Source organism: Austrofundulus limnaeus, unplaced genomic scaffold (genome assembly GCF_001266775.1).
Source record: "Austrofundulus limnaeus strain Quisiro unplaced genomic scaffold, Austrofundulus_limnaeus-1.0 Scaffold2183, whole genome shotgun sequence".
Lineage (NCBI taxonomy): Eukaryota > Metazoa > Chordata > Actinopteri > Cyprinodontiformes > Rivulidae > Austrofundulus > Austrofundulus limnaeus.
Window position 1 is genome coordinate 10,986 of NW_013954585.1, and position 12,752 is coordinate 23,737.

Consider the following 12,752-nt stretch of genomic DNA (forward strand, 5'->3'; position numbering starts at 1 on the left):
TATATATATTACACAAAATTCTGAGTGGTTGTGGTCAAGAGTCACAAAATAAAGTCAAAGCTATGACATGCGTTGCAGTTATGCAAAGTCATGTGTAATTCTGTAGAATTTTATTTTTAATATTTGACCAATAAGGCTAAAACGCCATCAATTTTAAATAAGCTGATTTTACTGGCATTTAAAACTATAGAATTTAAGCCCACAAACAAAATGCCCCCAAGAAATGCACCTTTTTGGTACACTGGTTGCAGAAACAAGTCAAAATGTCAGTTCTAAGCGAGTCAGATGTTTTCTACAAATACAGACCAAAATAGCAAAATGCAGCAATTATGTACAGAAACATTAAAAAGAGACCCAGAGAGACTGAAATTCGACAAAAATGATATACAAAGTTAAGACAGTTAGCACAAAATATAAAATAAATGCTGTCAGGACACAAACCTTGATCAAATGAGATGTAACAGATCACAAAGCATGCATCGTGCCAAGGTGGACAACAATAACCATGATGAGAAATCACATAAATGCATAAAATGAGGACAGTGACACAAAAAATTATTGTAACAACCAAAATATGCACAAAATATTAAATAGTAAGCGAACAAATTCATAAAGTGAGTGAAAACGTATGTAATGCTTTCTGCTGAAATGAAGAGGAAATAAAACTATTACAACAGCGCCCTCTTGTGGCCAAAACAGACCATCACAGCAGTTGCCCTCCCTGACCGCTAGGCGCCGCTGTGGAATGTTCAGCACCTGAAATCAAGTGAACGTCTTCCTGAATGTTTTAGTTTGTGTCTAGTTTCTGCTTGTCACCGCGGCGCATAAACACCTACACACGGAACCGGGCCACCGGACCTCACGAACTGCTTTTTTTTTTTTTCCCGTTTTTGATATTATATTAACGTGAATGGGAAGGCCTGCGTGATCGTTCCGTTGCAGGAGCTTGAAAAAAGAAGTCAGGGTTTCTTCACTGCGAGGAAGGACCGTCGACTACGACCAGTGATGGCAGCGGCGACCGTGGTGGAAGCTGATGCGGCGACAAGCGAAGGCGCTGCGGCTTTCTCCGGTGTCCAGGGCCGGGGCTGGGAGGACTCCCAGCTCCGACCGTACCCGTTCCCCAGCAAACCCATCCCCAGGCTTTCTCACACAGACCCCAGGGCAGAGATGCTAATAAACAACGAGGTAAACTCAGCTGCAGAGTTCGCTTGCTGAAACTTTTTTCTATATTTTAATTTTAAAATAAACAAACCTGGCGTACAGGGTCAAAGTAGAAACAGATAAACTCAAGCATTTTTATGCACTTTATGGTACACAAAAAGTGTGGTCATATTTTCATGCATAACACGTTTGAATAAAATATAATGTAGTTCGTTTTATTTTGAGTAGTCTGGTTTAAAGCATCTGCTAACTCTATTTTAGCTCACACACACACACACACAAAAAAAACATAAAATAATTGCATAAAGCAGGTAGTGGTGGCACATCATAAATGACTTTACTCTGATTTTACCAAAACAAAAGAAATATGTATCCTTGATTTAGAACAGTAGATCAATAAATACTTCCACAATATACAAACTGGTTGTCTTCCAAAATCGTTCAAACTTTTCCCCAGACTCTACACTTATGAAGAACTGATCACAAGTAGCATTTGTTCACACAACTGCATTGTTGTTTGTATTTTTAAATGAAACTACACTCAGTTACACGTCTAAAAAGAGCACACTTGTGCAGATTGGTCTTAAAACATCTTTGCCAAGTTCACCTGCCTTATTTAGGCCACAGCTGAGAACATTGTTGTTTTAACGCAACAAGAAAGTTAGAAATCACATTTATAACTATGCCTTAGCAATGCATTCTTTAACTTAAACTTTTACCTCTTGACATTTAACTTGGTACGTTTCTTTTATGTTGGCTTTATTTTAACCACCTGAACCAATGTATTTAGTCAAAGGATTGACCTTTACGGTGCTGCAGTATTTTACCATTTCACCGTGAGGAATGTGCATTAATGGCGAGTTGTTTTTATTTTTTCTTATTCAAATGAATAGACCAAAACATAGTTTGTAACACGACAAATTCAACTCTACGGTCTGCATCGAGTCCTCAAAGTGGACCAGGGTTGGACACTAACCTACAATAACTTGCAGCTCTTGAGGATTGTTTTACAAGAATAGAAATAACTCATTTCCACGACCTTGAAAAGTGACAGAAGTGAACCAGAGTGTCCTAAACTGGAGCTGGCCTAATTTGAGCTTTGCCTGTGCTGTTTTTTGCAGCTGATCGAGTTTTTGTTGCAAAATCTGTGATGTGAAATGGTTTCAGATTTGAAGGTCTGTTTCCATGAAGTAATACTGTGGTCAGAGAGTAAATAAATACAAACTACAAGTAACAGAATAAGGCTTTTGTGTTGGAGATGGTTGTTAATAATCTTGTTGAGGTACACAGATTTCAGACATGTAAAACTGTTCCAGTGCATGGATGTTTTCAGTAATGCACGAGATTAAAAACAAAAATATACACATATGAATACATAACGATGGTTATGCTAACAATTAACCGCACAGTTAGCGGGTTTACTTTGCGTCTTATTAGTAGAGCTGGTGTCTCTGCGGTCAAAAAGACAAACGTGTGGACAGACCGAAACCAGAAACGGCCCGTTTAAAACGCCCTCCGACAACTTCGCGGGTTCCTTTTTTTTTCTTTCTATTTTAATCACTTCAGCTCGTTTCCGGCGTCCTCCGGCGAAAGTGAAACCGAGGGGAGGAGAGGTGCAGCCGGGCAGCGAGAGCGCGCGCCCGGCGGGCTACGTTCTGTTCGTCACGTAGGCCTCGGAGCTCGTGAGTGGTGGGGGTTGCCATGGTCACAGCTCGTGTGTTTGGGGTGCGCGTGCATGTGCCGGTGTTGTGCCAGGGTTAGTGATGGGGGATTCGTGCCACCCTTCAGCAGCGTCGAGAGCGTGCACAAATTCATCATTAAACATAGATGTCATGGCAAAGTAGCACCAAGAACACATTTTAATTACTTGCGTCATTGTTTTTGTAACAATTGAGCGTTGTGCAAAAATAAATAACTAAACAAATGCCTTTTATTGTTTTTGAAGAATCCATGTCTTTTTGTGAATTTAATAAAGAAAGATGGAATATCTCAAAGCTTATTTTTGCTTACAAAGTTTTGTGAATTCTCACAGTAATAGATGTCTGAACCTTTATGATAAATATTACCCTTTAAACTTTTTATACAACTGAATAAAAATCTATTTAATAACAAAAGTTAAAAAAAGCATTATAAACATTAACTTTTGCTATATGATTATGCTGAAATTTTTTTCACTTGTTTCAGGAACCCGTGGTTTTAACGGACACAAACCTCGTGTATCCAGCTCTCAAATGGGACATCCCGTACCTCCTGGAGAACATCGGGAGCGGGGACTTCTCTGTTTACATGTCAGAAAACCACAAATTCCTCTATTACGACGAGAAGAAAATGTCCAACTTTGAGAACTTTGTCCCCAAGTCTCGACGGATGGAAATGAAATTCTCTGAATTTGTGGATAAAATGCAGAAAACGGAGGAAATGGGGGGACAAGAGCGGTAAGAATCAATGAATGTGGGGTAACTTTTTTGTTTGTTACTTCTGTTAATATTTAGGTTGTTTTTAAATTGGGGGAAAGTAAAAAGTTAGAGTAATTTACCCCAAAATTAACTTTTTTTAGCTGATAAACTGTCTAGAATGTGTCTATACACTTTAAGAACAAGACGTGGCTGTGATGCAGCTTGACTAAGCATTTTTGCTGGAGTTTTATAAGAGAAGCCTATTTATACTATATGACCTAACTTGATCTGAAAACAGGGACACGGATTCAGTTACTGGTTAAGACTTGTAGACCCCCACAGTGGCAGATAGTTATTTAAATTTACACATCTACTTCTGTAATGTCACTTTTTTTCATGGTTTGTAAACTAATTATTAAACAAAGTATTCTCCTGGCCATGTATTCATAGCACTTCAACATAACCCACATCAGTAATTGTTTTCAGCTTTTAGTTTGTAAAATGACACGACTCATTTAAAGCACGTCTCTTTTCTCGTTCGTTTCAAGAGTCTATTTGCAGCAGACACTGAATGACACCGTAGGAAAGAAGATTGTTGTTGACTTTCTTGGTTTTAACTGGAACTGGATCAACAAGCAGCAAGCCAAGAGGAACTGGGGACCGCTGACATCTAACCTGCTGCTGGTCGGCATGGAGGGTGAGGTCCTCTGTGTTCTTCTGTCAGCCCATCTGACACCGCATGGGATGTTTCCTTTGCTGATCATCTTATTTTTTCTAATATTCTCTCAGGTAATGTGACCCCGGCACATTATGATGAGCAGCAGAACTTTTTTGCACAGATTAAAGGTCATAAGAGATGCATCCTCTTCCCTCCAGACCAGTTTGAGTGTCTGTATCCTTACCCTGTCCATCACCCCTGTGACCGACAGAGCCAAGTAAGTTGTGTAGATTCACTGGATTATAGAGAAAAAAATGTATTCTTGTCATAGATTAGTTTTAATCTACTCTTTTTTTCTATTTTAACACTATTTATAACATATTTTCTTTGTTTTCATTATGCAAAATTGAAATGAGTCATATTCACATTTCCCCCGTTTCTTATTCGTAGGTTGATTTTGATAACCCAGACTATGAGAAATTCCCAGATTTTAAAAAAGTTGTTGGTTATGAAGCTGTTGTGGGGCCTGGAGATGTTCTGTACATCCCTATGTATTGGTAAGAAGCTCACTATTTTTTTCTATAAAAATCCTGCAACCTTACTGACTTCAAAACTGACTTTTCCACCAGCTGTTTTGCTTCTGTGTGGTCAAACTTTATTTTGCTGCTCTTTGATTTAATTGCTAAACAAGTGAGAAGTTGATTTCTGCAGACTGGACATAAGCTATGAAAACAGATTTTAAACATTCTGTTATCCTTGCTAATTCAACACTGGCTTAAAATACCTTCATATGCTCATACAAGAAGCTCCTCTTTGTTTTTGCAGTAATTGAAATGTGTCTACTTCCTAGGTGGCATCATATTGAATCTTTATTGGACGGAGGAGTGACGATCACTGTGAACTTCTGGTACAAGGTGTGAATATCTGAGTCCCTTCCAACCTCCCTTAAGATTTATTTGGTATCTTTTCCTCTACTTTTTTTCATAATCTTTGTGACTCTTGCTCAGGGAGCTCCCACGCCAAAGAGGATAGAATACCCACTGCGAGCCCACCAGAAGGTTGCCATCATGAGGAATATTGAGAAGATGCTGGGAGAAGCACTTGGAGACCCACAGGAGGTAAAAGCACAGAAAGATGCTGAACACTACTGCTAACGTCTGTGTTCTGTTTGCACATTAATGTCACATTTTCAGTTTCTAGGGCATTAAATAGAGTCTACATTTAGGTCACTTGCTATATGAAAGCTCTGGGGCATGCTGACCCTCTAGGCAACCCAGTTGCTGATAATATACATGGCTTACTTGGTTTAGTACAAGACATACAGTATGCTGCGCAAGACAGAGTAAAATAATGTAGTATGCCTCACTTAATAAAGTTTTTAATGCTGTTTTCTTTTTCTGCAGGTTGGACCTTTACTAAAAACAATGATCAAAGGGAGATATGATCAGGATCTCAGTTAGAGCTCCTGCTTTGTGACTATAAAATGGACTACTCTGGAAACTGCATGTGAAAGTTACATTGCCTTCTATGTGTTTGTGTGATAGAGAGCGATTACTGTGCTTTCTGTCGTTGGAGCTAAGCATCATTGCATGGCAAGAAGAATTTTGCTCCAGTCTCCAAATGCAACCACAACAATTAAAGACGAAACAACCAACTAATTATTGGGATTTCTGGAAACTGATGAAGTTCATCTTTTGTTTTTGGAGAGAAGACCAGTGGGTGGGTTTGTGTCGATCAGTGTTCACTAAACATGGTTTAAACTATTGGCCTTATTGTGAATTGGCACCAATGTTTTTACCACTTACAGATGCACCAAGAGATATGAAGTGTTTATCAAAGATATCGTTTCACTAAAGAAGAAACCATCCAGAGGACCTACTTATTTTTTCTTTTTGATATCAAGTATATCAAATGGATAAAATTTCCTTTAAACAAAGAAAAACAGTTTCAAATTATTTTCCATCTTTATCATAAAAACTGTTTCACAACTCAGCATATTCTACACAGACTGTGCTTTTTGTTATGATGTATAGTCAATACAATTTGATTGGTTCAAAGACAGTCACATCACACAACTACTGTTATAATAAACAGTAATAAATTATCTAATGTATGGATGGGAATAAGGGGACATAGCTGAAAAATATAGTGTACTTTTTTTCCCAATGGTGTGATTGCATTTTTATACACATTTATTGTTTGGTTTGTATTTCAAGGGCTTTTTAAGGATTTGCTGCTAAGTTATCTTGTAACAGCGAAAGGTATCTTGTTGCAACTAAAGTTGCAAATAAAACTTTTCTGTAAGGATTTCAAAGAACCTACAGTGGGTTACATATTTTCTGAGGGAAACTTTTCAGAATACAGCAGTTTTCAGGTCAATAAAATGGTGAGGATCGTTAAAGAGTGTAAAAAGGATTTTAACATCACAAATGATGTGTTTAAATGCTATTAGCTGACTGCTACCATCTGCTGGAATGTAGCTTTGCAAAAGCTATTGCAGTGCAGTAAAATGCACCATCTAGTGGTCAGATGTTTCCTGGTAAGCTTGATCCCTCTTCTCTTTCAGCATGTTGTGTTTAATGCTGCAGATTATAGATATTGTACAGTGTGTTTAAAAATCCTATGTTGAAAAGCCCCTTTAATGACACCTGTAGAATACCTGTTGTCTGGGATGCACTTATTTTTATTTTCTCACAGCGTATAAATGTACAATAAGCCACTATTTTCAACATATTTGACAGATTGCAAGTTTTTTCCCCCACTAGGACAGTGTATATGAACTGTGTTATCCACTTTACATTGTTGGTAGTTTTAATAATGTGGCTGATCGGTGTGTGCGTGTCACACAAACGAGTTGTTACGTGTGTTGTGCTGTATGTGCCAAACCTACACTGACACCAGTAGATAGGAATCTGATTAAATTTGTTGATCACGATCATCTGCATGTGTTTTAGCCATCTGCACATTAGTTAAACGCATGAACATTATCCCTCTTGTGAGCCGGGCAAACAAAGAGCCTAATGACTGTCCATTGTGAGGGACGAGTTATTCCCAGTCCTGCATGTGCATCTGAGTCCGTAACGAGGTTCTCATGCAGGTCTATAAAGCTCGGAACGCCAAACGTTTTAGAAGTGATAAAGCCTCCTCACTGGAGGGCAAAATGCCTTCATCTCAAGAAGAGAAGTCCAGTAGCGTTTAATTTTTTAAACTTTGTTTTCATTATTTATTTAAAAATTAATCAAAAGTTTAATCCGTGTGTAAAACAAAAATCACCCAAATATTCTGTTTCTATAGGATAATTGTTTATTGTATGTGCCTTGCCTGACGTTGGCAGGGCAGTGTAAGTAACACAAGGTTCATTTTTGACTTTTCAATTTTTTTTTTTTTTTTTGGTGAATGTGTTTGTTTTCACTCTGGCATTAAACAGCGTTACAAAAAGGTCTTTATAATGTTTTTTCCCCCTCTTCAAATCCTGTGGTCTTCTTGTGTTGATTAAATTAAATTTTGAACAATTTCAAGTTGAATGTTAAAACCTGATTTTTCTAACACGAGTGGTGTAAGCAACTATCAGGGAAAAAAGACAGCATATAAAGTCGTCTACAAAAAATAGCATTTACTAGAAATTGTGGGTCAGTAGGTTCTCCAAGCCATGAAGTAAAAGTCAGTTATGATGAACTGTATCAGTAACAACACGTTGTCAACACTCATTTGGTTTATACTACAGTCAGGAAAACAATATATCACTTGTTTAAAACTGATTATTACTTTACACCAAATGGATAAAGAACAAACCTTTAAATATTGGTTAAAAAAATCAAAAACTTATCTTAATATACAAACAATAATTATGAACCCACTCATAGTTTCACTACAACCACAAGAAAAAAATAATAAAACGTTTTAGATCCAAGTCAAGTTGAAATCACAATTTTATGCCTATACTAATAAAATCCAACTATCCAAAAATTGTGATGCTTTCCAGAATAAAATGTATACTAACAAAACCAATGAGGAGCAAATCTAGACTTTAAATAGACTACATATTGAAATCTAACTTTGCTTTGCGTAAATATACACTTAAATCGCAGTTGCATCTTTCCCTTAAAAAAAAAAATGCTGTTGGCTTGTGTAGAAAGTGTTTTTATATGTTTGCTCACTGCTGGATTTTGAATTCTTACAAAACTTGTTACAAAATAATCAAATTCTGTAATGCACCAATTTATTTCAGTGGTTAAAAAGTGGTCCAGGCTCCAGCATGTCTGGATTGTTTTAATCAAATTTTCTCTTTGATTATTTGAGACTGAATCTCTTAATTGTGCATGCTTATCAATAAATTCTCACGTTTACAGTCTTGGTAGGGCTTTATGAAGATAAATGCATTAAAAGAAAAGTAGATTTTAATATCTTCCTCACTAGTCATGTTAAAATTGGGAAGCTGGACCACCTTTTCTGTTTAGCTACAGGCAATTCCATATATTGTTTTAATGTGTGAAAATAAACAAGTTTGCTTTATTTGGGGTCCAAACTGAATCTGTCTCAAGTAAAGAGGTTGACAATCAGTTTTGCCTAATTTGTTTCCTTTTCAATTGGGCAACAACTCCACATGTAGACTGATTACCAACGTTTTTGATCTATAAAGAGGAAGTGGATAATAATAAGGTTTGGAGCACAGCAACTGTCTCACCGCCCAGGCTAGAATGAAAATTATCACAGCACTTTAGTCTAAGATATAAAATGGATTGTAATGAAATCTGCGTTTTTGAGACACATAAAAAAAATCTAAATTTGTCATCAACATCTATTTACACAGAGTACAGATTTGTTCACAACTTGGCTTTCATAAATACGGGTCGTCTCTTTTCAGTGTTGAAAAATGCTGTCAATGGGACATCAGACCTGCTGAGGTGGCCAAAAACATTTTGTTACACAAACAAGAACACTGGTTACAACAACCTGACTAAAAAACATCACTCAAAAGTAAAAAAATAAAAATAAAATCAATTTAAGTAAACAGCGTTCCAACTAAAAACAAAAATAATTGTTTCAAGGCATAATGGCAACAACACTTCAAAATAAGCCACCAACACAAGAAGAACGTCCTTATTCAGGAAAAAACAAAAACATAATTTAGGTTAAATGAGCTCCATAAATAAAAAATAAGTGTAAACAATAATAGCATTAGCTGCTCTTACAGTGTTGTGCTCGTCATCAATGAAACCTGTACTTTCGGGCTGGCTTCAGGTTGACGTACGTCTTCTTCATGTCCTCAGACTCGTTTGTCTTCACGAGCTGATATCGCTCTCCTTTTGTGGTTACGACTTGATTGCCATGGTAGCGAACAAGCTTCTTTGGAGCCTGCAAAAAACAAAAACAAAAAAAACAAAACAAAAACAAAACAAAAAAAAAAAACGTTAACATCACATAAAATATTTTTTTTGAATGAAAGTGTGTAAAAACAAATAACCAGAGTCTTACCTCTTTGGGGGCGACAGGTCGATGAGTTTTCTTATCTTCCTCTCTGTCTACCAGCATGTACCTTTTAAGGCAGAACATTATTATTATTATTATTATTATTATTATTATTATTAAGTTGGAATTGATGAGAGTTTTGTTGAAGAGTAACAATGTTAGCCATCACTTACTTCTCGAGTATGCTCTCCTTTAGTTTCTGGTCTGCCAGTGAAGAAATACTCTTCCCATGATTTACCTGAAGCAACAAGACAGCATCAGTTCACCAACGACTCACGTCTATGCACAGTGAGTAATGGTGCGTTCACACAGAATGCGATTTCAGCATCAGGTTTACATACAAAGTCTATGGTGGACACTCTTCAAGCAGCGTCGGGAAATGCTGCGGCGCCTCAAGCGCGATTAGAGCAGCGCGATTTGAACAATTTGAACGATCTGAGCGTTCGACGCGCTGAGGCGCAAATCTCTGAAGTTAGAAAATCTGAACTTTTGCAGCTCGCCGCGCCACATCAACCAATCAGAGAGACTCCACTGTGTGACGTAGCGACGTATTTCCCGACGGGACAGTTTACTGAAAGATGTCCACTGACCTGAAACAGATGGAGAGGAGCTCTTTAGCTGAAATCGAGTGCCTGCAGTCGGTGTCCTGACAGGAGATATCCGCACCACTGCGTGGCAGCGGCTCATCAGACTGGACTCGGGACAAAAATAGTCCTGAAAGCGAGCTGTGAGCCTCTACTCTGAATTATCTGGTGAATTAATTATGAATTAATTATCTGATGAACGTGACATGCTCTTGCTCTCTGTAAATAAAGCAAAGCCACTTCCTCGTCCGACATTAAACAGAGCCTGACAGAGGAGGGAGGGGCGGGGAGGCTGTTGCCGTGCAGCGCTTCAAGAGCTGTCCTGCGTCTGACCTCAAAGTGCACAAGCGACCAACTTCAGCGTTGGCTGCGATTTTGAAGCTGAAATCGCGTTCGGTGTGAACGCAGCATAACACAAAAGCACCAGAGACTCACGTTAAGAGGAGTGGGGCTGAGCTGCACGTCCCCCTCGATGATGAGGCGCACCGCTTCCTCCATGTCTCCTTTGGCAATAGACAAAGCACTGCGAGCCTCTGACAAACTGCACTTTGGAAACATCTCCAGCAGGTGCTGTTCCTGGGACTCCCACTCAGACTCCGACAGCTGAACTCACACACATTTATAGATTTAACTGTGATACCTAACATCTACAGGGAGATGTAAAAGACAAACAGTCCTAATAAAGGAACAACCTTTGCTGTAGCACCCTCTGTTTTAAGGAATTGTGGTTCTTGTCCTGGTGGAGGTGGCAGGCCGGTGAATTTGGATGAAATCTCCTCTCTCCCTGCCTCAGGCACACTGTTTTCTTCATAAGCTGTAAAAAATTTTCAAGTCAATCCAAACAAATAGGGACAGTTTCGTCTAAAGTAAAAATTATTTAGATAAGATTAAACACAAGGAAAACATTTTAATAAAAACAGAGCTACCACCACACTATAAGCATAAGTCAAGGTAAAGAACCTGATGTGCGAGCGGTGGCTAGCTTTGAGGCCAGGCTGAACATCATCTCACAAACTTTGACACTGAAACAGAAAAACAAACTTGCATTAACATCAAACGACACAGTGCTACAGTTCACTGGGCTTACTTACTAATCAAAACAGAGGGTTGTGGTTTCACCTGTCAATTTCAGCAAACCCAGGTATGTAAGCTTCTAGCATTTCTGCAAAGACCTCCACATCAAAATTCTCCTCAACGCTCTGCTGAGAACCCAGGTCCTCCAGGACTCCAGTGATGTAGGACAGAAGAACATCATCCAGAGTGCTGCATTGAATGGCAGAAAAGGTGGTGGTGGGGGAAAATGCTGTATTTTTTCATGCAAACTTGCCGCCAAGCCTTCATTTTTACTCTGCACATAAGCAAATAAGTAAATTATAAATGCTAAAGGTGAGGCACTTACCTGAGATCTGCATCAGGAATATAGGCCTGGATGAATTCGTGCAGAGCACTGTGAATGATTTTATGGAGGTCCATTGCTGTGCTGGAGCACAAACATTCAAAACAAAGTTGAAATGAGTGTCCTGTAAACTTTTAATAACCAAACCTGAACAGCTGTCTATCGTGTACCAAGCTCAGGCCTCACATAACGACGTTAAAAACATTTCTTATATATATAAAAAAGAAATCGCTCATGAACACAGCCTCCAATTGACCTCTCTTGTTGCAGCTGTGCAGCCTCGCTCGCTAGCACACCACGCTAATGCTTTTTTTTAAACTAACTTAACCGATACAGCATGCATCTACACCTATATGAATTGTTGCATTAATCTAAATTCTTCCACGAAATATCTTGTTATTAGCGTTCTTTCATGCATGTGAAGAATAACAGTAACATTATGTAAGAGAAATAATACTAGCAAACTAGCGCTGTTGTTAGCTAAGGCTAATAGTTACCTTAAAGCTAACCTATTCAAGCGACATTTGAGAGTAAAACTCACCGTGATGTAGATTATAGATGCATGAAGCTTTAAAGTCCCCCCTCCCAGATGTGTGAGAGCAGGGAAGGCTAATCCGTTCACACTAGTTCAGGACCGACGGTGCTTGTTGTTAGCCTGCACGATTCAAACGTTATGACGTAATTTCCTCTGAGTGTCAACATCCGGGTCTTGCTTGGTTTGGGTCAAAACACGGTCAAACAGAAGATGATTGGCAGCGTGGTTCTAATATAGGGCGACCCCAAAGTGGAAAAAAAAAAAAAAAAAAAAAAAGAGAAAATAAAACTTTTAAAGGGGCTGATCTATATGAGAAGTAAAGATCCACAAATTAAAATTTCAGCTTCACAATGAATTCAAATGAAGATTCAAAGTCCTTGATGGCAGGCAAAACATTTGGCCTGAGGTGTGTGAATTGTAATTTCACATTTGTTGTGTGATAGTCATTAAGTTGGTTTAACTATATACATGACAACAAACAAACAATTAAACAAACAAACAAACTAACTAACTAACTAACTAACTAACTAACTAACTAACTAACTAACTAACT

At 38.3% G+C, this 12,752-nt stretch overlaps 2 protein-coding genes across 4 annotated transcripts; one reads left to right on the forward strand and one right to left on the reverse strand.

Moving 5' to 3' along the window:
- Positions 1-747: 747 nt before the first annotated feature.
- hif1an (hypoxia inducible factor 1 subunit alpha inhibitor) lies at positions 748-7,150 on the forward strand. Its single transcript, XM_014034597.1, has 8 exons — positions 748-1,185; positions 3,346-3,596; positions 4,106-4,254; positions 4,347-4,492; positions 4,666-4,772; positions 5,066-5,129; positions 5,223-5,333; positions 5,619-7,150. The coding sequence occupies exons 1-8, from the start codon at positions 1,006-1,008 to the stop codon at positions 5,673-5,675; spliced, it is 1,065 nt and encodes a 354-aa protein (XP_013890051.1). The 5' UTR covers positions 748-1,005; the 3' UTR covers positions 5,676-7,150.
- Positions 7,151-7,808: 658 nt separating this feature from the next.
- Positions 7,809-12,391, reverse strand: cuedc2 (CUE domain containing 2). Of its 3 annotated transcripts, XM_014034600.1 has the most exons (10): positions 12,206-12,391; positions 11,668-11,748; positions 11,388-11,531; positions 11,229-11,290; positions 10,961-11,082; positions 10,704-10,871; positions 9,858-9,922; positions 9,691-9,751; positions 9,408-9,570; positions 7,809-9,114 (listed from the first exon to the last, which is right to left on the reverse strand). In XM_014034600.1, the coding sequence occupies exons 2-9, from the start codon at positions 11,739-11,741 to the stop codon at positions 9,424-9,426; spliced, it is 843 nt and encodes a 280-aa protein (XP_013890054.1). In that variant the 5' UTR covers positions 11,742-11,748; positions 12,206-12,391; the 3' UTR covers positions 7,809-9,114; positions 9,408-9,423. The 3 variants fall into 3 exon arrangements, with proteins under 3 accessions (XP_013890054.1, XP_013890053.1, XP_013890052.1); XM_014034599.1 differs by having other exon boundaries at positions 7,809-9,570; positions 11,668-11,743; positions 12,206-12,390; XM_014034598.1 differs by having other exon boundaries at positions 7,809-9,570; positions 12,206-12,390.
- Positions 12,392-12,752: the final 361 nt, after the last annotated feature.

Excerpts from the sequence above, each read along its gene's own strand:
- hif1an (XM_014034597.1), top strand. The coding sequence starts at position 1,006 with ATGGCAGCGGCGACCGTGGTGGAAGCTGATGCGGCGACAAGCGAAGGC. Across the intron at positions 1,186-3,345 it reads AGATGCTAATAAACAACGAG|GAACCCGTGGTTTTAACGGA; the intron begins GTAAACTCAGCT and ends CACTTGTTTCAG. Across the intron at positions 5,130-5,222 it reads CTGTGAACTTCTGGTACAAG|GGAGCTCCCACGCCAAAGAG; the intron begins GTGTGAATATCT and ends ACTCTTGCTCAG.
- cuedc2 (XM_014034600.1), bottom strand. The coding sequence starts at position 11,741 with ATGGACCTCCATAAAATCATTCACAGTGCTCTGCACGAATTCATCCAG. Across the intron at positions 11,532-11,667 it reads ATTCCTGATGCAGATCTCAG|CACTCTGGATGATGTTCTTC; the intron begins GTAAGTGCCTCA and ends CATTCAATGCAG. Across the intron at positions 11,291-11,387 it reads GGGTTTGCTGAAATTGACAG|TGTCAAAGTTTGTGAGATGA; the intron begins GTGAAACCACAA and ends TTTCTGTTTCAG.